At 34.9% G+C, this 25258-nt stretch overlaps 2 protein-coding genes across 2 annotated transcripts; both read left to right on the forward strand.

Moving 5' to 3' along the window:
- Positions 1–6111: 6111 nt before the first annotated feature.
- On the forward strand, positions 6112–8251 carry LOC133327663 (uncharacterized protein CG45076; the record flags this gene model as incomplete). The annotated part of the gene is made up of 3 exons (XM_061536186.1): positions 6112–6307; positions 7691–7881; positions 7947–8251. Coding segments are annotated over 3 exons (684 nt in total), but the record flags the coding sequence as incomplete, so codon positions are not given.
- A 15467-nt stretch (positions 8252–23718) lies between these two features.
- Positions 23719–24992, forward strand: LOC133327662 (alpha-amylase-like). Its single transcript, XM_061536185.1, has 3 exons — positions 23719–24093; positions 24237–24788; positions 24879–24992. The coding sequence occupies exons 1-3, from the start codon at positions 23719–23721 to the stop codon at positions 24990–24992; spliced, it is 1041 nt and encodes a 346-aa protein (XP_061392169.1).
- Positions 24993–25258: the final 266 nt, after the last annotated feature.

The raw sequence follows: 25258 nt of genomic DNA on the forward strand, positions 1-25258 counted from the left end.
TAGCATGAATATATGGTAACACATCCAAGATTTGTGAAAACTTTAACTCCAATATTTTCAATACATGATGTATTAACAATGGGAGTTGGCAAGTGAGAAATATTATTTTTGATTATTATGGCAACACCACCACCCCTATTACCTTGTCTGTCCTTTCTATAAATAATATAATTTGGATGGCTGATAGATATGTTTGGTTTTAACCACGTCTCTGAAACTAAACATATGTGTATATTGTTATTTAATAAGAATTGAAATAACTCAATACTTTTATTAGATATGCCTCTAGCATTCCAACAGATGATATTTAATCCATAGTTCATTATGACAAAAATTTACAAGCTAGGTTTGTAATTACCTCAAACTGATCAATCTTATTTCTACAATTTCTAAGGTTCATAATTAATTCTAATGTTAAATTTTGTAATTCTTTAATTGTAAATAATTCTCCAGAATTAGATGTTGAATTGTTATTTGCCGTCGAAGCATTGTTGTTGTTGTTGAAATTCCTCCACGCAGCAGGTATAGGCTGAGTGCTCTGATTTAAATGATTGGGAAAGTTGTTGTTATACGAAACTCTGGAGTCATAAACATTACGCTGTTTAGTTGTTGGTTTTCGTTGTTGTTTAATTTTTAAGTAATGGGCTTTGCTAGGACAGTTGTTGTCTGTTGACTTGTGGGGACCCATGCAGTTTGCACATTTTACTTCATTCGACTTGCAATCAACTGTTTTATGATTACCAGCGCAAGTAGAACAGAATGTCTTTACTTTACATCGACTTGAGCCGTGACCATGCATTTGGCAATTATGACATTGTGTGATTCGTGTTTTATTTGTTGTTTGAAAGTCCCAAGAAACTCTAACAAAGTCTATTGTAGAATGATTTTGTCGCAATTCGTTCATTCTTATTGTCTTACGTTGGAAATAAACTACGTAAATGACTAAAGTATTATATTTTGTTTTTTTGTGAACAATTTTAACGTCAAGGCATTTAAGACCCTGGGCGATCAATTTATTTTTCAAAACCATTGGGTCTTGTGTCTCCAAACCAAACAGAAGAGCTTTATAAGGTTTTTCCTCTTTGGTGGCATGAGTAAAAAACTCGTATTTATCATTTAGAGCCTTAGTCATAAGTAATTATTGTTGTCTGCACTTGGTGCAGTTGCATTGTTTTTGGGTTTTTTTCCTCGCATTTTTGAAAGATGTGCGGTCACATCATCGCTTTCATACGTTCTTTTAATGTTGATTGTTACTTAGGCACTTTGTTGTATATTTTTATGACTTTGTTTTATTATTGTTAGAACAGAGTGTTTTAAAGAAGGCGGTATTGAAACACAGAGATCGAAACACATCCGACAACGGCGAGGGTTGATCGCAGACTGAAGTAGATTTAAAAGCTTTAAATATCCTTTAACAATTCCAAGCCTTCCTTGGAAAACAAAATGCTTTAAAAAATTCGCCCATTTTTGTGGGTTTGAAAAAGTTCCTTTAGAAAATCTACATATTTTTGTATTGTTGAAAATATGTTCTATATTTATATTATATATTTGAAAGTAAGGGGTCTCAGGAACTTAAATCAATTTACACAATATTAATATCCTCAATAGTTTCTTATATATATTAAAAATACTAATACACCATAATAATTAATAATAGTTATACGCACCCAGGGTCAATAAAAATGTTTCTTCATTTTGCTTGCATTTCCTATTATATTGGAATATTTTTTGAAGCCCATTTTAAAAGTTAAAATATATATTTAATGCCAGCCAAAAAATCTAGCTAGGTAGAAAAAAAAAATTGACAAATATGGAATTATTTTCAAAGAAAAAATAAATTGGCAGATTTTTTTTTTTTAAATTTTGATAAAAAATTAAAAAATCTCTTAGAAAGTGCTAATATATTTGAATGAATGGTAACATATGTTGAAGGCTTAAGGTCTCAAGAAGTAAATTCAATTTACAGAATATAAAAATCCCAAATAGTTTCTGAAATATATGCAAAATACTAAGATGTCATCATAATTAATAATAGTCATACGCACCCTGGGCCAATTGAAATATTTCTTTATTTTACTTGATTTTCTCAATATATTTGAATATTTTGCAAAGGATATTTTGAAATCTTCAAATGCTGAGCTGCTTGAAAAATACTCTCAAATAAATTCAAGATCTGAGCAAGATTAAAAATTATTTTTTTTTAAATGCACGCTCTGATAATTTTCCAAAAAACCATTTCATTTGTTGATTTTTTGTTTTTTAATGGAAATGGTGTAAGTTGTTGTGTAGTGACGTTTTTTTTATTAAAATTATTATTCTAATTTTAGAAACTTAATAAATCTTTTGATTACTCTTAATGGCTGCACCATCATGCATGAAATCATCTATGAAAAATTATTTTTGTTAATTTTTTATTGTTTCTACTTAGAGCACGATAGATGATACTGAGTTTAATTTCAAAACAAAAAAGCCAGTTTGTCTTTGCAAAAATTAGAAAATGCATAAAATATTGAAAAATAATTTCATTCTCTTAATTTTTTCCTACCTCAACGTTGTTTTTATTACTTTTATTCAGCTAATTGTTTATTTTTATTTTGGTGTCATCACTCAACCCCTGTCTCTGTCTCTGTGGTGTCATTAATTTGTTGTTTAACCCATGGGTTGTGAGGTTTTTTGTCGATGTTGGATTTTTTTCTTCTAAAATTCCATGCATTTTAAATTAGCAGTAGTAGTTTTTTGAGTTTTTTTTTATTTTCTACTATTTTTTTCTCCTATTGTGATTTGGGCATGAGATTTGTTTTTTCGTGTTATTGTATTTTAATTAGAACATTAGAACGAATGCCGGTTTCGTCGGAACACAAAGTAACTGGGGTCATTCAGTTTTCTACGAGCAGTAAACGAAAGCAGTTGTGTTTTTTTCAAAAGAAAGTTCTAGGAAGTGCATTAATCCAGAAATAAAAAAATGTTTACATGTAAGGTGGAAAAATAACAATAAAATTAAATTAAAAAATATTTAAAAAAATCGACCCAAATATTTTAAATAATTTCGAAATTTTGAAAATAAATTTTCTAACAATATGTTTTCCTTCGTGGTGCCATTCATAACAATATTTTTCCATGGTGACTCATTGGAAAATATATACACACACAGTGTGTATATCTTATAGATGAACTCATCCTGACTGGCTGGGTGGCATGTAACCTTCAATTGCAAAAACTACTACGTAGTAGTACTACAAGTACAAGTGCACTTAGAAAACAAAATCGGAAAAAATAAAATTCAATATGTATAGAATTTTTTTCCAATACAGAATAAATTTGAAATTATTTTTCTTACATATTTTTAATTTAAAATCAATTTTGTGAAACAAAAAACAATTGTGTGAAATTTCATGGTTGAATGAACTTGCAAAGTGTGTGTTCGTTTGTTTTTTATTTTGAAAAATTTATAGTTTTGAAAATATAATGCTAATTAAGTGGGTCATAAAAATCTTTACTCGGTTCGCTATTCAAAAAGAATTTTTATAATAAATATTCATCAGCCATAAAAACTAATGAGAGTGATGAATTAACAGCGAAAAAGAAAAAAATGCTGCTAGAAAAAATATTAAATTCTTGGCAATCAAATAAAAAATTACGTATGAGTTGTTTACACGAATGAATGATTGGTGAATATTTTGAAAGTCTGGAGTCTCAAGAAACGAAAGCAATTCACAGAATATCAATATCACAAATAGTTTCTTAAATATCCGCAAAATACGAAGATTTCATAATAATTAATAATAGTTATACGCACCCAGGGTCATTTCCTCATATTTTCTCATTCTGCTAGTTTTTCCTAATATTTGAAACAATTTTTGAAGGATATTTTAAAAACGAAAAAATATAAATTTGAAGCCAGACAAAAAATCTATCTAGGTAGAGGAAAAAATCGAAAAAATGAGGATTTAATTTCGAAGAAAAAATAATTTTTAAAATATTAAAAAATCTACTAAAAATTGTCCCTAAATTTAAATAAAAGACAATTTATTTTAAAAGTCTGGGGTTTCAAGAATCGAATTCAATTTACAGATTACCAACATCACAAACATTTTCATAAATATCCCGAGAATACTAAGATTCCATAATAATTAATAATAGTTATACGCACCCAGGGTCATTTCCTAATATTTCCTCATTTTGCTAGTTTTTCCAATAATATTTAAAAAAATGTTTAAGGATATTTTAAAAACGAAAAAATGTAAATTTGAAGCCAGATAAATATCTATCTAGGTAGAGGAAAAAATATCGAAAAATGCGGATTTAATTTGGAAGAAAAAAATATTTTTTAAAATAATTAATTTAAAAAAAAAATTACTTAAAAAACTCCCTTAATTTAAATAAAAGGCAATATATTTTAAAAGTCTGGAGTCTCAAGAATCGAAATCAATTAACAGAATATTAATATTCCAAATAACTTCTTAAATATCCTGAAAATACTCCATAATAATTAATAATAGTTATACGCACCCTGGGCCAGTTTGAATATTTCCTCATTTTCCTAGTTTTTCCTATTATATTTTAAAAATTTTTGAAGGGGATTTTAAAAATGAAAATATAGAAATTTAAAGCCAGACAAAAAATCTATCTAGGTAGAGGAAAAAAATCGAAAAATGCGGATTTAATTTCGAAGAAAAACTATTTTTTTAAATATTAAAAAATCTACTAAAAATTGTTTCTACATTCAAATAAATGGTAACACATTTGGAAAGCTTGGAGTCTCAAGAATCGAAATCAATTAACAGAATATCAATATCCCAAATAGTTGCATAAATATCCGCATATCACTAAGTTCTCATAATAATTAATACTAGTTATACGCACCCAGGGTCAATTGAAATTGTTCTTAAATTTGCTTGCATTTCCTAAAAGAATTGAAGATTTTTTAAAGGATATTTTAAAAATAAAGTAATTAATTTTAATTCCGGACAAAAAAATCTACTTAGGTAGAGTAAAAATCATCGAAAATGGCGGATTGTAAAGAAAGAGTTCATTTTATTTTAATGCAGCATTTTTTATTTCTTTAAAAAATATTGCGAAATCTCTTAAAAAGTGTTAGAACATTTGAATGAATGTTAACATAATTTTAAAGTCTGAAATCTCAAGGATCAAAATCAATCTACAGAATATAAAAATCCCAAATAGTTTTATAAATATCCTCAAATTACAAGGCTTCCATAATAATTAATAATAGTTATCCGCACCGTGGGCCAGTGAAAATTTTTTTCTTTATTTTGCTTGATTTTCTTATTATATTCGAATATTTTTTTAAGGAATATTAAAGCCAGATAAGACATCTACCTAGGTGGAGTAAAAAATAGGAACAAATATATTTATTTTTAAAGAAAAATAATGTTTTATTTAATGCATAACTATTTTTTCTAAATTTCTTCATATAATATTAAAATATTTCATATAAATTGCATGTGTACTTGAATGATTCGAATATATTCTAATAGTCTGGAGTCTCCTGAATGCAATTCATTTTGTAGAACGCAAATATTCCTTATACTTTTTTAGTTATCGTAAAAATAGTAAAGTTCCATTGCAATTGATATTAGTTATACGCACCCTGGTCCCTTTGACATATTTCCTTATTTTCATAGCTTCGCTTAGGATATTTAAATATTTTTGATGGGTATTTGAACTATGAAATAAAAAAGTTGTAATGATATGCGAATATGGGAGTTCGGACTATGAAAAGAGATGAAAACTTTCAAAATGAAAAAAAATATTTTGTGAATGGATAAAAGAAATATTTTCTGTGGATAAAAAAATTTTTTATCCAAAATATCATATGTCATTGGAATCTAAACCTACAATAACAAAAAAATCCGAACTCTTCTAAAGTTCTTCAAAAATGAATGAGGAATCGAATTTTTTATAAAATTTTTTTTGCACATTGAAAATGATATTTTTCTGGAAAATCTGTAATCCTTAGGTTCTAAAAGCTTGGTATAAATTAACATTGTTTTAGAAATGCCCGAACACTTTTTTTACTTTTGTATATAGTCTAGATTATATCTAAATTGATTTTTAATCGAAAATATCTAATTTTTAAATATTTTTTTTTGTTCCTTTGCAGCCTCTCTCAAAAGCTTGGGCGATAAGACCGCCAACTTGTTCTCCAAGAAGAAGGAAGAAGTCGAGAAATTAGCCAAAGAAAAGGTTGATGATGTCAAGGAGGCAGCAGAAGATCAAGCCAAGAAGGTTGGAGAATCGATACAGAAGACCAAGAGTGAAACTGAGAAATTGGCCGCTGATGCTGGTGAGTAAATCGAACATTATTTTTTCAAGGCCTAAGGGCGAACATTATTTTTTCAAGGCCTAAGGGCGGACTTTTAAAAATAAAGACATTTTTAAGTCCTACATTTAGGCTTAAATTAAAAAAAAATAAATCAAGGCCTACATTTAGGCGTGGGTTTTTTAAAATTAGTTTTTGAAGGCCTATAAATGGGCGTGGATTTTTTAAACTTATTTTTTCAAGGTCTATAGTTAGGCGTGGACTTTTTTAAACTTATTTTTTTCAAGGCCTATATTTAGGCGTGGATTTTCTAAACTCATTTTTTTCAAGGCCTACATTTAGGCGTGGATTTTCTAAACTTACTTTTTCAAGGTCTACATTTAGGCGTGGATTTTTTAAACTTATTTTTTTCAAGGCCTACATTTAGGCGTGGATTTTTTAAACTTATTTTTTTCAAGGCCTACATTTAGGTCTGGATTTTTTAAATTTATTTTTTTCAAGGCCTACATTTAGGCGTGGATTTTTTTTAACTTATTTTTTTTCAAGGCCTACATTTAGGCGTGGATTCTTTAAACTTATTTCTTTGAAGGCCTACATTTAGGCGTGGATTTTTTAAATTTATTTTTTTTCAAGGCCTACATTTAGGCGTGGATTTTTCAAACTTATTTTTTTCAAGGCCTACATTTGGGCGTGGATTTTCTAAACTTATTTTCTCAAGGCCTTCATTAAGGCGACGATTTTAGGCTTGGATTTTTTCAAATTATTTTTCCAAAGCCTACATTTAGGCGTGGATTTTTTGAAACTTGTTTTTTTAAGGCCTACATTAGGGCGACGATTTTAGGCTTGGATTTTTTTAAAAATTATTTTTCCAAAGCCTACATTTAGGCGTGGATTTTTTAAACTTATTTTTTTCAAGGCCTACATTTAGGCTTGGATTTTTTCAAAATTATTTTTCCGAAGCCTACATTAGGGCGACGATTTTAGGCTTGGAATTTTAAAAATTATTTTTCCAAAGCCTACATTTAGGCTTGGATTTTTTAAACTTATTTTTTTCAAGGCCTACATTAGGGGGAGGATTTTAAGCTTGGATTTTTTAAAAATTATTTTTCCAAAGCCTACATTTAGGCGTGGATTTTTTTTTAAATTATTTTTTCAAGGCCTACATTAGGGCGAGGATTTTAGGCTTGGATTTTTTAAAAATTATTTTTCCAAAGCCTACATTTAGGCGTGGATTTTTTAAATTATTTTTTTTTTCAAGGCCTACATTTGGGCGACGATTTTAGGCTTAGAATTCTAAAAATATTTTTTTCAAGGCCTGGATTTTTAAAAAATATTTCTTTTCATTTAGGCGTGGATTTTTAAAAATTAGTTTTTAATAAATTTTATTTTTCTATTAATTTTTTCTAGCCAAGGAAGCTGCTGACTTAGCTGCCGAAGAGGCCAAGAAGGCCGAACAAGCCGTTGCCGATGGTGTCGGCAAGGCCAATGCTGCCGTTGACAATACCAAGAATGTCATCAACAATACCACCCAACAGGTTAATAATGTGGCCGCCAATACCAAACAAATTGCTGGCAATGTAGCTGAGGCCTCCAAACAGGTAAGGGGGATTAGGAAAAAAATTAAGATTTTTTTTAATTATTAAATTGTTGTAAACGATTTCAGGCCGCCGCCAATGCCGTCGATCAAACCAAAAAAGCCGCCAACGATGCCATCAACAAATCCGTCAAGGCTGCCGAACAGGTGATCGAGGATAAAATGAAGCAAGCCGAACACACTGTCGACGAAACTGTGAAAGCTGCCAGCCAAACTGTGGACCACAAAATTGCCGAGGCTAATCAGTATGTCGATCAAAAGCGAGTGGATTTGGAAAAGACTTTGCAGGAAACCGCTCAAAGTGGTCACGATTTGGCTGCCCAGCAGGCTGCCGGTTTAATGGGCAAATTGAATTTGGCCAAATAAGTTGGAGGTGGAGCAGGGAAATGAGGAGAAGATCGTAGATAACAATGAAATTAACTAACAGCAACAAAAAGGATATTAAAATTAAAACAACAACAGCTTCTTTAATTAGAAAAAAATAAGAAAAAAAAAACAATTTAAATGTGCCGTGCCAGTTTTTGTGATTTTTTTTTTTGAAAAGTAGAAAAGAGAAGGTATTGCAGGAAGAAGAGATGAAGAAGGAGAAAATGAAAATATTTTTTCTAAACTGTATTTGTAAAGAAGAAGCATTTCAATTATGCTATAAATAGTTAACACGAGGCCTAAATATAAATCTCTCTCTTTCACACACACACTTTCACTCACACACACACAGAACTTTCACAGGCAACAAAATCGCTTTGTAGTTTGTAAAGAAACTAAACTGAAAAATGAAGAAATAAAAACAACAACAACAACAGAAAAGTGTATTTTAAAAATAAATACAGGAAATTGTAACACTATTTGCAGCTAATGTCAAAATGTTATATACAAACTTATATATAAATATATTTTATATATATAGTTTTTATTTTTGAGAATTTTTTAATTTTTTTTTTGGTTGCAAATAAAACAGGTTTTTAAACTCAAATTTATGAATTTATATTTTTATATAATAGCAGCAACAACAACAACAATTTCTTATTTTTTTATAACAACAATTTACAACTACTTTTGAATTTTTTTCTTTAAAATTGTTGTAAAGATTTTTTCCATCCTTTTTATTATTTAAAAAAAATATTTTTTTCTTTTAATGAGCAAGTCGAACAAAAACTTGTGTATTTTCGTTTTTTTTTAAATATTAGTTTTTTAATTTATTTTATTTTTTTCTTATGTATTATAAACAAATATATTTTTTCTTTAATTTTAAAATAAAAAATATATATAAATAAATGTAATTTCTTAATAAAACAAATGAATTTAAAAATAAAGAAATAAAATAAAAAAATAAAAATAAATTTATTTCAATATTTCTTTAAGGCTTACACATAGGCGTGAATTTAGTAGAAATACATTTTCAAGGCCAACCACAATTTACAAAAAAAAAAGCCCATATTAAGGCGTGGATTTTTATACCCTACACAGATATGTTGTCAGGTTATTATAGCTTTGTGCAGCCCCAAAAGTTTGTAACGCCGCGATATATTGGTCCTAGACCCACCTTTAAGTATACCGATCGTCATATCTCGACTAGCTGAGTCGATCTACACATGTACGTTCGTCCGTCTGTCCATTATAATTTGTAAACACGATACAGGCCACAGTTATGGACCAATCTTCACGAAATTTTGCATGTAGGACCGGTTCTGGCCAATGATGACCCCTATTGTTTTTGGTAAAGATCGGTTAATATTTAGGGGATGAAATGGACCAAATTCTTTATTTTTTGTCGGTTTTTCTGGTCCCTCCAGAGGCCGCAATTATGGCCCGAACATCGCGAAATTTTACATGGATAACGGTCTCGGGCTAAATAATAAGCATGCCTGTTTTGATAAAGATCGGTCAATATATAGCGGGTCAAATGGACGCTGACTTTTGTGAGAAAAATGACAAATTTTGTATTCTATGGCGTATATTTTTACTCCTGAAACACATAGACCCGAAAAGTTGATAGTGTATCCAAGAGGAGTGGTTGACCTTTAAATTGATACCAATTATATTGTCGTGAGTACTCGGTTGTGGGTATTATACTTAAAGACTTACAGGTACTTGCGTATTAAGGTATTATTTAGTAACCCATTACCACATTAGAGGGCGGAAATAGCGCTGATCGCTTTGAAATTTTCCAGGAGGTCGAGGACGACGTCTATAATTTTCAGTGATGATTAGATAATAATAAGCGGACCAAACCAATTTTTTTTTGTTTTTTTCACGTCGATGTATAGGCCACAATTATAATCCGAAAATCACCAAACAAACCATGGTGAAGGGAACCTGGACAATTGAATAGAAGGAGTGTATTCAATATTAGTAATATTCGAAAATATGTCAGTGTAAGGAAGAGGTGCTGTTGACCTCTAATCGGGCAAAAGGGTGCAACTCTCACAAAATATTGCTCAGGTTCGGAATTAAAATCCCTAGAAAGTTAGAGTTCCGTGGTAGTTGTATCGTATTGTCGGCCCCGTCCAACTATACTGCTCCCCTCACTGGTTTAGGCCTATATTTAGGCGTGGATATTTTAAATAATTTTTTTCAAGCCCTTTCAAACACTGTGGTATAGTGTATTATGTCTTTGTGCATATGTTTGTAATAGGCAAAAGGAAACGAGATAGACACTTGGTTCCTTTTGAGAATATGCATCACTCTCTAAACCGATTTCTGCTTGTTCGTCCGTCCGTCTGTCTCTCTACGTTATATTGTAAACAAAGAACAGGTCGCATTTATGAACCGAATTGTATGAAATTTGGCATACGTCACTTATTTGGCCCAAGGACGAACCCTATTGAAATTGGGAAAAATCGTTTCAGATTTACATATAGCTCCCATATATATTCGTCCGATTTAAGGTAAATGGTGTACCAAAGTCCCTATATATTTTTCCATTTGTACGAAATTTGGCATAGCGTACCGAATAAAGTCTAGAATGATGTGTGTTATGTTTCGTGAAAATCGGTTCAGATTTAGATATAGCTCCCATATATATTTTCGTTCGATTTAATGTAAACGGTGCACCAAAGTCCCTATATATCTTTCGATTTGCACGAAATTTGGTATAGGGTACTGAATTAAGTCCAGAATGATGTGTGTTAAGTTTCCTGAAAATCGGTTCAGATTTACGTATAGCTCCCATATATATTTTCGTCCGATTTAATGAAAAATATGCACCAAAGACCCTATATATCTTCCGATTTGTATGAAATATGGCACATCGTAATGTATTAGGTCTAGAATGATGTGTGTTAAGTTTCCTGAAAATCGGTTCAGATTTACGTATAGCTCCCATATATATTTTCGTCCGATTTAATGAAAATGGTGTACCAAAGTCCCTACATATTTTTCGATTTGAACGAAATTTGGCATAGCGTACTGAATTACGTCTAGAATGATGTGTGCTAAGTTTCGTGAAAATCGGTTCAGATTTACATATAGCTCCCATATATATTTTTGTCCGATGGTTCAAAAAGTCCCTATATATCTTTCGATTTGCACGAAATTTGGCATACCGTACTGGGTTGAGTCTAGAATGATGTGTGCAAAGTTTCGTAAAAATCGGATCAGGTTTAGATATAGCTCCCATATATATTTTCGTCCGATTTAAGGTAAATGGTGTACCGAAGTCCCTACATATTTATCGATTTGCCCGAAATTTGGCATAGGGTATTGAAGTAGGTCTAGCATGTTGTTTGTTAAGTTTCGTGAAAATCGGTTCAGATTTAGATATGGCTCCCATATATATTTTCGTCCGATTTAAGGTATATTGTGTACCAAAGACCCTATATATTTTTGGATTTGTACGAAATTTGCCATAGCGTACTGAATTAAGTCTAGAATGCCGTGTGCTAAGTTTCGTGAAAATCGGTTCAGATTTAGATATAAATGCCATATATATTTTCGTCCGATTTAAGGTTAATGGTGTACTAAAGTTCAGATATATTTTCGATTTGCACGAAATTTGGTATAGAGTTCTGAATCGAGCCTAGAATCCAAATAATCAACGGGTGTCCAATTGATATTTACTTTAAACTGATTTATATATTTTTGTCCCATTGAAAGAAACAACCCTATATCTGACCAAATGAAAAATTTAGTATCGGTTGCTGGATGACATGTTTATGGATCCAATTTCATTTTACTGGTCCTCCAAAATTTGCGATGTGTGTTAGGATTCCATCTGTTGAATATACCCAAAGTGGTGAAGGGATCATATAGTCGGTTCCCTCCAATTTTACTACTTTCCTTACTTGTTTAAAAGTAGTCTAGGGCCTACAGGGGTGTATTGTTATAAAATTATTTATTTGAGGTCTACATTATGGCCCTGATGTTTTTGGAATATTGCTTAAATAATTATTGTATGTCTGTACATTATAAAATATTACAGTTCGGACGGTAGTCAAGAGATGGCGTGTGTATTGGTAGGCAGATATGTTTTGATTGTATGACCCCTTTAGGATTCTTTGCAATATTTCTGGATTTACTAATGGCCTCAATTATTGTAAATTAGCTCCATAAATTTCCCTTACACTTTATCATTATGCCAGAAAGGGGTCACCAAAAGGGAAGGTGACGACGACAAACTGTGTCACAATAATGCGCTCACTTTCGATGATAACGTTATTAAAAAAAAGAGAATTGTTTTTATTCGATTTTCATCACTTAGTTAGTTTTTTTTTATTATCAGCTTCTTCATTTTCGATTTATTTGCTATTGTCCTGCACCTGGTCTAACTGTGTGTTTGTGTAAATATACCATAGCTATGAATGAATCATAAAACTATGATTACACTATCCTCAATTTCCTTTTTGATAGTCGATGGGTCCTTTATGGGGTTTGAATTTTTCTATTCTGCTTTTTTGTGTCATTTCGAACTTTGAATTTTCCGAGTTTTTTTTTGTTTTTTGATTTAAGTGCAAATTGTAATGGGATTTTTTTATTATCGCTAAAAGGAGATGGAGAGGCGAGAGGGTTAAATGTTGTCCGAAAGGTTGACTCGACTGTTATCACTAATGGAGTTAAGAAGAAATGGAAAGAGGGGTAGGAGGAGGTGGAAGGGGAAATACGGCGCAGAATTTGATGGGCTATCAAGTTTCTAATTCAATTGATATTCATTGTGTTCGGCAGAGATTGGAAATGAAAACATTTTCAACAAAAATTGAGATTTATTGGTAAATGAGAGATGGAGGGGATAACAAGGATGTTAACAGGTTAAATAAATGGAATTTATGGAAATGATATTTGGAAATAATAGAGACAAGAAAGGCAATATAAAAATAAAGCTATGGCTGAAAAAAATATTTTTCAAAGTCTACATATAGGCGTGGATTTTTTTCTAAATTACATTTTCAAGGCCTATATTTAGGCGCGGATTTTTATACCCTTCACCACACTGTGGTACAGGGTATTATGTCTTTGTGCGTATGTTTGTAACAGGCAAAAGGAACCAAGATAGACCCATGGTTTCTTTTGAGTATATGCCTAGAATCACTTTCTAAGTCGATGTATGCATGTCCGCCCGTCCGTCCGTCCGTCCGTCCGTCCGTTTGACCATGTTAAATAGTAAACAAAGTACAGGTCGCATTTATTATTCGAATTGGATGAAATTTGGCACAGCTCACTTGTTTAGCTCAAGGACGAACCCTATTGAAATTGGGAAAAAATCGGTTCAGATTTAGATATAGCTCTCATACATATTTTAGTCCGATTTTATGTAAATGGTGTACCAAAGTCCTTATATATCCCTCGATTTGAACAAAATTTGGCATTGGATTGAGTCTAGAATGATGTATGTAAAATTTCTTGGAAATCGGTACAGATTTAGATATAGCTACCATATATAGTTTCGCCCGATTTAAGGTAAATGGAGCATCAAAGTCCCTAAATATCTTTTGATTAGCACGAAATTTGGCACAGGGTACTGAATTACGTCGAAAATGAATTGTGCAAAGTTTCGTGAAAATCGGCCCAGATATAGATATAGCTCCCATATATAGTTTTGCCCGATTTAAGATAAATGGTGCACCTAAGTCCCTAAATATTTTTCGATTTGCACGAAATTTGCCACAACGTACTACATAAAGCCTAGAATGATGTGTGTTAAGTTTCGTGAAAATCGGTTCAGATTTAAATATAGCTCCCATATATATATTTTCGCCCGATTTAAAGTAAATGGTGTACCAAAGTCCCTATATATCTTTCGATTTGCTCGAAATTTGTCATAGCGTACTGAATTAATTCTAGAATGACGTGTGCTAAGTTTCCTGAAAATCGGTTCAGATTTACATATAGCTCCCATATATAGTTTCATCCGATTTAATATAAATGGTGCACAAAAGTCCCTATATATCTTTCGATTTGCACGAAATTTGGCATATGGTACTGAATCCGGTCGAGAATGATGTGTGTTAAGTTTCGTGAAAATCGGTTCATATTTAGATATGGCTCCCATATATATTTTCGTCCGATTTTATGTAAATGCTACACCAAATACCCTATATATCTTTCGATTTGCACGAAATTTGTCATAGCGTACTGAATCAACTCTAGAATGATGTGTGCTAAGTTTCATGAAAATCGGTTAAGATTTAGATATAGCTCCCATATATATTTTCGCCCGATTTTATGTAAATGGTGCACCAAAGTCCCTATATATCCTTCTATTTGCACGAAATTTGGCATAACGTACTTAAATGGGCCTGGAATGATGTCTGCCAAGTTTCATGAAAATCGGTTCTGATTTAGATATAGCTCCCATATATAGTTTCGTACGATTACATGTAAATGGTGCCCCAAAGTTCCTATATATCTTTCGATTAGCACGAAATTTGGTACAGCCTAATCATTTAGGTCTAGAATGATGTCTGCCAAGTTTCATGAAAATCGGTTCTGATTTAGATATAGCTCCCATATATAGTTTCGTACGATTACATGTAAATGGTGTCCAAGTCCCTATATATCTTTCGATTTGCACGAAATTTGGCATAACGTATTGAGTTGAGTCTAGAATGATGTCTGCCAAGTTTCGTGAAAATAGGTCAAGATTTAGATATAGCTCCCATATATAGTTTCGTCCGATTTCATGTAAATGGTGCACCAAAGTCCCTATATATCCTTTAATTTGCACGAAATTTTGCATAACGTACTTAATTGAGCATAGAATGATGTCTGCCAAGTTTCATGAAAATCGGTTCAGATTTAGATATAGCTCCCAATATATTTTAGTCCGATTTTACATAGATTATTATATAGTCGCTCCAGGCCGACTTTACTACTTTCCTTACTGGTTTTAAATTATTTTTTCATGGCACCACTTCCCTAATACTATTTTGTTATTATTTTTTGACCCATAAAATCCCATTGGAATTATCATAACCCTCCAGAGGCAGAGGTACACCTTTCCTTTAACAATCGTAGCTCTCCATATATAGTTTTTTGATAAATTTCAAACAATTTGACCAAATAGATTTAATTGCAATTTTTCCTCTGGAAAAAAGTAAAAATTAAATCCCTGTCCAAAGAATTTTTGTTATAGTTTCCGCATCGGAAGGTTTTTTCTCCTTTTTTTCGCCATGGACTTTATGACTTTAACAATGTGTTTGAAATCGTTCTCTCATTGGCTTCATTGCTTTTGGTAACGTAACAATTTTGGCCAGAGGTAGGAGGGAGTTGAGGCAGTCGGTCACATTGTTGAAGTTAAAGCTTTACCGATTTTTTATTGCTGTTGTTGTTGGTTCGGTTTGCCATATCTATTGTCAAATAGAGCAATTCCGTAAAAATGGACAACTAATTTTTTTGTTATTGTCAAAAGGATTTGAGAGCTTTAGTCAATATGACAATGGATATTTTTTTCGGTGTGTGTCCTATGGAAAACTAATGAAGTTTTTTTCGGGTGGGAGTTTATAAAATTTAATGGACTTGTAGTGATAGAGGTAACTCTATTGTGACTTTGTTTTTTTCAAAAAATTCTACATAAAATGTAGTTAATTAAGGGCTGCAGTTAGGAGGGGAGATATGGTCGATAGACCAAATATCCAGCAAGGATAAAAATGTGATGGAACAAAGGTAATATTATTTGGAAAAATTAATTGGGATGCAGGACAAAAATTGGTAGAGGTACAATTTCATAATTTAGGGTGTCCGAGGGGAAATTTAAATTCCCATTTTTATTTCCTTTTTTAATTTTTTATATTTTTCTACCATGTCCTTCCTCCTCCAAAAAAATATCCTTTATTTTTAACAATTAAATAAAAATCGTTCTCATGAAAAATATATGTGCCCAAGATATCTCAACATTTAACCCTTCTCTTTATATCGCAAATATATTTTCATATGTAAATCCTCTTTAAAAAAAGGACATATTTTATTAACGTTAACCTTTACAATTCAATTGGCTAAAGTCCTGTTGCATTTTTTTCTTTTCGTTTTTTTTGCGGAACTTCAAAATACTGCATTATCCTCCTCGATGAATAGAGCAGAGCAAAAAGTATCCTTTGTATGCACCACAATGGCAAAAGGATTTTTATGTGTGACACTGGCCAAAAAGGATTTAACAAGTGACTTATTATGTACTGGTACCAAAAAAAAAAAAAACAAAAAAAAAAAAGGAAATGGGTGCAAGAATGAAATGTATGGAGAGCTATCCCGGCAAAAAGTTCAAACCAGTAAGGAAAGTCAGAAAGTAAAGTCGGACGAGGCCGACTATATGATACCCTTCACCACTTTGGGTATATTCAACAGATGAATCCTAACAGACGTCGCATTTTTAAAGGACGACTAAAATGAAATTGGGTCCATAAACATGTCATTCTGCAATGCCGATACTAAATTTTTCATTTGGTCAGATATAAAAGCTATATCTAAATCTGAACCGATTTTCACGAAACTTAACACACATCATTCTAGACCTAATTCATTACGCTGTGCTAAATTTCTTGAAAATCGAAAGATATATAGGGACTTTGGTGGACCATTTACCTTAAATCGGACGAAAATATATATGAGACCTATATCTAAATCTGAACCGATTTTCAGGAAATTTAACACACAGCATTCTAGACCTAATTTATTACGCTGTGCCAAATTTCGTACAAATCGAAAGATATATAGGGACTTTGGTGCACCATTTACATTAAATCGGACGAAAATATGTAAGGGAGCTATATCTAAATCTGAACCGATTTTTCCCCATTTCAATAGGATTCGCCCTTGGGCCAAACAAGTGACCTATGCCAAATTTCATTCAAATCGGATCATAAATGCAGCCTGTACTTTGTTCACAAAAATACACGGACGGACGGACATGCCTAAATCGACTCAGAAAGTGATTCTATGCATTTTATCAAAAGGAACCATGTGTCGATCTCGATTCTTTTTGCCTGTTTCAAACATATGCACAAAGACATAATACCCTGTACCACAGTGTGGTGAAGGGTATAAATATTGGGGTAAGCTGGATTTTACAAAAAACAAATTTTCAAAGCCTAGAAAGCGGGGATTTCATGAAATTTTTAGGGCCTACCTGTAGGCGTGGATTTTTAAAAGTAAATTTTTTTAGTCCTACCTTGAGGCGTGGATTTTTTTAAGTTAATTTTTCAAGGCCTACCTTGAGACGTGGATTTTTTAATGTTTATTTTTCAGGGCCTACCTTGGTTTCAAGGTCTACCTTTCCTACCATTAGGCGTGGATTTTTTAAAGTTTATTTTTCAAGGCCTACCTTGAGGCGTGGATTTTTACACTAGATTTTCAAGGTCTACCTTTAGGCGTGGATTTTTTAATACGAAATTTTCAAGGTCTACCTTTAGGCCTCTATTTTTTATACTAGATTGTCAAGGTCCACCTTTAGGCTTGGATTTTTTATACTAGATTTTCAAGGTCTACTTTGAGGCGTGGATTTTTCAATACGAAATTTTTAAGGTCTACTTTTAGGCTTGGATTTTTCAATACGAAATTTTTAAGGTCTACTTTTAGGCTTGGATTTTTTCTACTAGATTGTCAAGGTCCACCTTTAGGCTTGGATTTTTTTAACTTTTTTTAGGCGTGGATTATTTTTAATACTAGGTTTTCAAGGTCAGCCTGTGGGCGTGGATTATTTTTAATACTAGATTTTCAAGTTACCCTGTTGTCTTTTCCGTTCCCTAAAAATTGACCAAATTGGATTATTTTTAATACTAGGTTTTCAAGGTCAGCCTGTGGGCGTGGATTATTTTTAATACTAGATTTTCAAGTTACCCTGTTGTCTTTTCCGTTCCCTAAAAATTGACCACAAAATTAACTTCTCCTGTGATATAAAGTGTGGCAATTTAAAAATAAATTCGCCGAACTTTAAAACTGCCATTTATAACCTCAATTGCATGGCTGACAGAATGAAAGTAAAACGACTGGGGAAAAAATCGCCAGACTACGAAGTTGAAACTAATCGCCGTCACCAGATGCGTGTCGACCATAAAAATGTCATTAATAACAATGATATTGTTGACATTTAAAAAACAACAAAAATAAAACTTGCGGAATTTTGTTTGCAAATGAAGTTAATAAAAAAGTAACAACAAAATTTTCTGTTTGGCCTCAAAGCCAGCCTGTTGATATCCGCCCCCAAAATGGCCAAGTTGAAAGGTGGTCGAAATTGACATGCAGGTGGGCTGGTCAGTCAAACTTGCATGACATGTTTCATAAGTTTAACTAACAAATATTTATGGGGTCTAATGGAAATTCCAATGAAGGTGAGGGTGGGAAGGGAAAGGGAGAAATTTTCCCGTTCACTAACTATGAAAATACGGAGAATTTTACGTGAGTTTAACTTACAAATATTTATGGGGTTATTAAAATGTTTAACAAGCAAGGGTTAGCAAGCGGGAAGGGAGGGTCCCCCTTCCCCTTTCCTTCAGTTTGAGTCCCTTACATGCCATTTAAAAACACGATTAATGCACCTTGATAAACCGGTTATGGTTACGCTAATTAATCGTTAGGTGTCGCTCTGAACACAAACAAACACGTAACGCGAGGAATATGAGACCTTTTGTTGTAGAGGTTGTTGTTGTAGTTTTTGGTTTCAAATTCCAGGATAAAAATCTAAAAATCGCAAGCACCTTTAGGCCTATAACAAACAAAAAATGCGGTTAGGCCTCCATGTAATGCGTGTTAGCCAACAATTTGGCATATTTATGTTTATTAGCCGGGTCACAGGGAAATGATGCCAATCGGAAAGGGCAGAGGACCCTCAATATGGAAATATTTTTTTTTTAAATAAAAATAAAATTTTAAAATTAGTTTTTCAGGTTTTATTTTGTAACAATCAAAGCGATAAAAGTTTAATAAATGGTTTTGCAAAGTGTGTGCATGTGTGTGAAAATGCGAGGTGATTGTCGGTCGCCAATTTGGTTCACTTTGATGGTTTCGTGTTCTGGTTATCGTCACGTATTGTGAGGTGTTCATTAAAGCTGTAATGAAAAATACAAAAACACCAAACACAAATTATGACACACCATTCACAAAAGGCCAGGGAAAGTGTGGAACAACAAAAAAATTCCCCCAGGCTAGATAGAGGTTAATATAATATTTTACAATGGAAATTGGTTAATAATAGGGAAAAAACTGGGTAAATAAAAAGGAGGGGAGGGAAAAAGAGGAAGGCAAATGTAGAAGTAGCTGAGCCCCTTCAGCTCTTCTATAGAAGAAGCTGAGCCCCTTCAGCTCTTCTATAGAAGAAGCTGAGCCCCTTCAGCTCTTCTATAGAAGAAGCTGAGCCCCTTCTGCTCTTCTATAGAAGAAGCTGAGCCCCTTCAGCTCTTCTATAGAAGAAGCTGAGCCCCTTCAGCTCTTCTATAGAAGAAGCTGAGCCCCTTCAGCTCTTCTATAGAAGAAGCTGAGCCCCTTCAGCTCTTCTATAGAAGAAGCTGAGCCCCTTCAGCTCTTCTATAGAAGAAGCTGAGCCCCTTCAGCTCTTCTATAGAAGAAGCTGAGCCCCTTCAGCTCTTCTATAGAAGAAGCTGAGCCCCTTCAGCTCTTCTATAGAAGAAGCTGAGCCCCTTCAGCTCTTCTATAGAAGAAGCTGAGCCCCTTCAGCTCTTCTATAGAAGAAGCTGAGCCCCTTCAGCTCTTCTATAGAAGAAGCTGAGCCCCTTCAGCTCTTCTATAGAAGAAGCTGAGCCCCTTCAGCTCTTCTATAGAAGAAGCTGAGCACCTTCAGCTCTTCTATAGAAGAAGCTGAGCCCCTTCAGCTCTTCTATAGAAGAAGCTGAGAACCTTCAGCTCTTCTATAGAAGTAGCTGAGCTTTTCAGCTCTTCTATAGAAGTAGCTGAGCCCTTCAGCTCTTCTATAGAAGTAGCTGAGCCCTTCAGCTCTTCTATAGAAGTAGCTGAGCCCTTCAGCTCTTCTATAGAAGTAGCTGAGCCCTTCAGCTCTTCTATAGAAGTAGCTGAGCTCTTCAGCTCTTCTATAGAAGTAGCTGAGCCCTTCAGCTCTTCTATAGAAGTAGCTGAGCCCTTCAGCTCTTCTATAGAAGTAGCTGAGCCCTTCAGCTCTTCTATAGAAGTAGCTGAGCCCTTCAGCTCTTCTATAGAAGTAGCTGAGCCCTTCAGCTCTTCTATAGAAGTAGCTGAGCCCTTCAGCTCTTCTATAGAAGTAGCTGAGCCCTTCAGCTCTTCTATAGAAGTAGCTGAGCCCTTCAGCTCTTCTATAGAAGTAGCTGAGCCCTTCAGCTCTTCTATAGAAGTAGCTGAGCCCTTCAGCTCTTCTATAGAAGTAGCTGAGCCCTTCAGCTCTTCTATAGAAGTAGCTGAGCCCTTCAGCTCTTCTATAGAAGTAGCTGAGCCCTTCAGCTCTTCTATAGAAGTAGCTGAGCCCTTCAGCTCTTCTATAGAAGTAGCTGAGCCCTTCAACTCTTCTATAGAAGTAGCTGAGCCCTTCAACTCTTCTATAGAAGTAGCTGAGCCCTTCAGCTCTTCTATAGAAGAAGCTGAGAACCTTCAGCTCTTCTATAGAAGAAGCTGAGAACCTTCAGCTCTTCTATAGAAGAACCTGAGAACCTTCAGCTCTTCTATAGAAGAAGCTGAGAACCTTCAGCTCTTCTATAGAAGAACCTGAGAACCTTCAGCTCTTCTATAGAAGAAGCTGAGAACCTTCAGCTCTTCTATAGAAGAAGCTGAGAACCTTCAGCTCTTCTATAGAAGAAGCTGAGAACCTTCAGCTCTTCTATAGAAGAAGCTGAGAACCTTCAGCTCTTCTATAGAAGAAGCTGAGAACCTTCAGCTCTTCTATAGAAGGAGCTGAGCTCTTCTATAGAAGTAGCTGAGCCCTTCAGCTCTTCTATAGAAGTAGCTGAGCCCTTCAGCTTTTCTATAGAAGTAGCTGAGCCCTTCAGCTCTTCTATAGAAGTAGCTGAGCCCTTCAGCTCTTCTATAGAAGTAGCTGAGCCCTTCAGCTCTTCTATAGAAGTAGCTGAGCCCTTCAGCTCTTCTATAGAAGTAGCTGAGCCCTTCAGCTCTTCTATAGAAGTAGCTGAGCCCTTCAGCTCTTCTATAGAAGTAGCTGAGCCCTTCAGCTCTTCTCTAGAAGTAGCTGAGCCCTTCAGCTCTTCTATAGATGTAGCTGAGAAGTAGCCCTTCAGCTCTTCTATAGAAGTAGTTGAGCCCTTCAGCTCTTCTATAGAAGTAGCTGAGCCCTTCAGCTCTTCTATAGAAGTAGCTGAGCCCTTCAGCTCTTCTATAGAAGAAGCTGAGCCCTTCAGCTCTTCTATAGAAGAAGCTGAGCCCTTCAGCTCTTCTATAGAAGTAGCTGAGCCCTTCAGCTCTTCTATAGAAGTAGCTGAGCCCTTCAGCTCTTCTATAGAAGTAGCTGAGCCCTTCAGCTCTTCTATAGAAGTAGCTGAGCCCTTCAGCTCTTCTATAGAAGTAGCTGAGCCCTTCAGCTCTTCTATAGAAGTAGCTGAGCCCTTCAGCTCTTCTATAGAAGTAGCTGAGCCCTTCAGCTCTTCTATATAGAAGAAGCTGAGCCCTTCAGCTCTTCTATAGAAGTAGCTGAGCCCTTCAGCTCTTCTATATAGAAGAAGCTGAGCCCTTCAGCTCTTCTATAGAAGTAGCTGAGCCCTTCAGCTCTTCTATAGAAGAAGCTGAGCCCTTCAGCTCTTCTATAGAAGAAGCTGAGCCCTTCAGCTCTTCTATAGAAGTAGCTGAGCCCTTCAGCTCTTCTATAGAAGTAGCTGAGCCCTTCAGCTCTTCTATAGAAGTAGCTGAGCCCTTCAGCTCTTCTATAGAAGTAGCTGAGCCCTTCAGCTCTTCTATAGAAGTAGCTGAGCCCTTCAGCTCTTCTATATAGAAGAAGCTGAGCCCTTCAGCTCTTCTATAGAAGTAGCTGAGCCCTTCAGCTCTTCTATATAGAAGAAGCTGAGCCCTTCAGCTCTTCTATAGAAGAAGCTGAGCCCTTCAGCTCTTCTATAGAAGTAGCTGAGCCCTTCAGCTCTTCTATAGAAGTAGCTGAGCCCTTCAGCTCTTCTATAGAAGTAGCTGAGCCCTTCAGCTCTTCTATAGAAGTAGCTGAGCCCTTCAGCTCTTCTATAGAAGTAGCTGAGCCCTTCAGCTCTTCTATAGAAGTAGCTGAGCCCTTCAGCTCTTCTATAGAAGTAGCTGAGCCCTTCAGCTCTTCTATAGAAGTAGCTGAGCCCTTCAGCTCTTCTATAGAAGTAGCTGAGCCCTTCAGCTCTTCTATAGAAGTAGCTGAGCCCTTCAGCTCTTCTATAGAAGTAGCTGAGCCCTTCAGCTCTTCTATAGAGGTAGCTGAGCCCTTCAGCTCTTCTATAGAAGTAGCTGAGCCCTTCAGCTCTTCTATAGAAGTAGCTGAGCCCTTCAGCTCTTCTATAGAAGTAGCTGAGCCCTTCAGCTCTTCTATGGAAGAAGCTATAGAAGTAGCAGAGCCGTTCTATAGAAGTAGTTGAACCATTCAGTTTTGCTATGGAAGTACCTGAGTCCTTCTGTAGCTGAGACCCTTAGCTCTTCTATAGAAGTAGCTGAGCCCTTCAGCTCTGTTATACAAGTAGCTAAGCTCTTCGGATCTTCAGGCCTTAGGCTCTTCTATAAAACGACTTCAAGCTCTTCCATGAAGAAGTCCCGGAGCACTTCTATAAATATGACCTGCAACTCTTTTATGAAGAACACTTCCATATTTTCCCTACCTTTCCCTGTCCAGCCCTCGAATTACCTTTTGTTAACATCGAAATTAATAACCCACTCTGGACTATGAATAGCCAACAAAAATAGTTAAGGACAATGGAAACATAACTTTGTAATTTATTGAAAAAAATCATGGACATGGAACTCCATCGCAGCAGCAACAACAACAACCATTTCATGGCAATATAAAATATATTTTTGTATGTAAAATAGTTGATCCGCCACTCTCCCCCTTCTGCACTTTGTGTGCATATTAAAGTGTCCTGACACGAACATTTGTGTCCTTTGTTGGGGGATAGGATAGCAAAGCAATCCTTTCATGGACTCAATGGGACAAATGCATTCATTTTTGTTTCAGGGAAAACCATATCGACACACACACACCGACAAACACACACACGAATACTCACACACATATCGGCGAACAAGAAAAATGACATTAAGTCATCAAGAACGAGCAACAACAACAAAAACCCCGATGCCATTTTAAATGCAGTTAAACAGCCAGTCAGTCATTCGGTCAGTTCGGGCCAACATTGATATAGGCAGCGGTCAAATACGCTTTGGCTTAACTACGTTGTTAGGTCAGTTCCAAGGGCCACAAAAACAGCAACAACAACAGACACGCAGAGTTTTCAACGCAATGAGGACGACAACAACAACAAGTCGGCCAATACAAAGCCATACAACAACACATGGCGTTCGCTTTATCCAGATCCTGATAATTTGTCTCCTAACAAGGGAATCTCTGGGCCGCACAGCTGCCTCCAGACAAAAGGCTTTAGAACAAATATTGGATAGTGGTGGTCATGGACGAAAGGCTGGCGATTCGGCGGGAGAGACTGATGACGATTGCGATAACGCAGATGGCATCTATCATCGGCCACATTTCACCAAAGGACGTTCGGTTATGGTGCAATTGTTTGAGTGGAAATTTGTGGATGTTGCCGAGGAATGTCGTCGATTTTTGGGACCCAAGGGGTATGGTGGGGTGCAAGTAAGTCCTGGTCCTCGTGGTGCAATTTCACCACGGTAACCAACAGCAACAGCTACACAATAATGTCCAAATATTAACTTCTCTTTATGTCGGATTCTGTTTTTTTCGGTGGTGTATCCGCTTAACTGTCATTCCTCTATTCCTGCACACACACACTCGTCCAGCTGTCACCCGTTCTGGAACACACAGTAATTAAAACGGATGGGCTTAATCATCCATGGTGGCAACGTTACGAAACCATTTCCTATCGTCTAAGCTCGCGTTCGGGTGATGAAACAGATTTCTATTCCATGAGTCGCATCTGCAATGATTTGGGTGTTCGGTTGTATGTGGATGTAGTACTAAATCACATGGCAGCTCCTTTGCTTCAGCTGCTAAACAATAAGACCACGAAGGCAGGAGCCGGATCATCACCACCCTCCAATGAAGCTTTTATTGTCAACACATTGTTGGCAACGGATGTTAACATATCGCAATCTTCATATCCTGAGGTACCCTACGAGGCGAAAGATTTTCATCGTTACTGTGCGATAAACCTGGCCACATCGAATGCCCAAGAAATGCGTAATTGTCAGCTAAATGGACATCCTGATTTGGATCATTCCCACAACACAGTACGCCAATCGATTGTGGCCATGCTAAATAAATTTATTGATATGGGTGTGGCGGGATTTAGGATTGATTCGGCAAAATATGTTTGGCCAATTGATTTGAAGGTAAGCAGGGAGGGAGGGGATGGGGGGAATAAGTGGTGGTCCCAAATGATAATCGCTGTTGTTGTTCTCTTGTTATTGTTTCATTTACAGCTTATTTATGAACAGTTGAAGGATTTGAATACGGAATATAATTTTCCGGCCAAGGCAAGGCCATTTATGTATCATGATGTATTCGATATGGGATTGGATCAGATATCGAAGTAAGGAAAAATAGAAAAGCAAATGCAAGCCATGAAAAAATATGTTTAAAAATGGCTCAGCTACTCCTATAGAAGAGCTGAAGGGCTCAGCTACTTCCATAGAAGAGGTGAAGGTCTCAGCTACTTCTATAGAAGAGCTGAATGTGGTCTCAGCTACTTTTATAGAAGAGCTGAAGGTCTCAGCTACTTCTATAGAAGAGCTGAAGGTCTCAGCTACTTCTATAGAAGAGCTGAAGGTCTCAGCTACTTCTATAGAAGAGCTGAAGGTCT

The sequence above is a fragment of the Musca vetustissima genome, unplaced genomic scaffold (genome assembly GCF_032173495.1).
Source record: "Musca vetustissima isolate MV318-11 ecotype Yass unplaced genomic scaffold, APGP_CSIRO_Mvet_v1 utg351152, whole genome shotgun sequence".
Taxonomy (NCBI): domain Eukaryota; kingdom Metazoa; phylum Arthropoda; class Insecta; order Diptera; family Muscidae; genus Musca; species Musca vetustissima.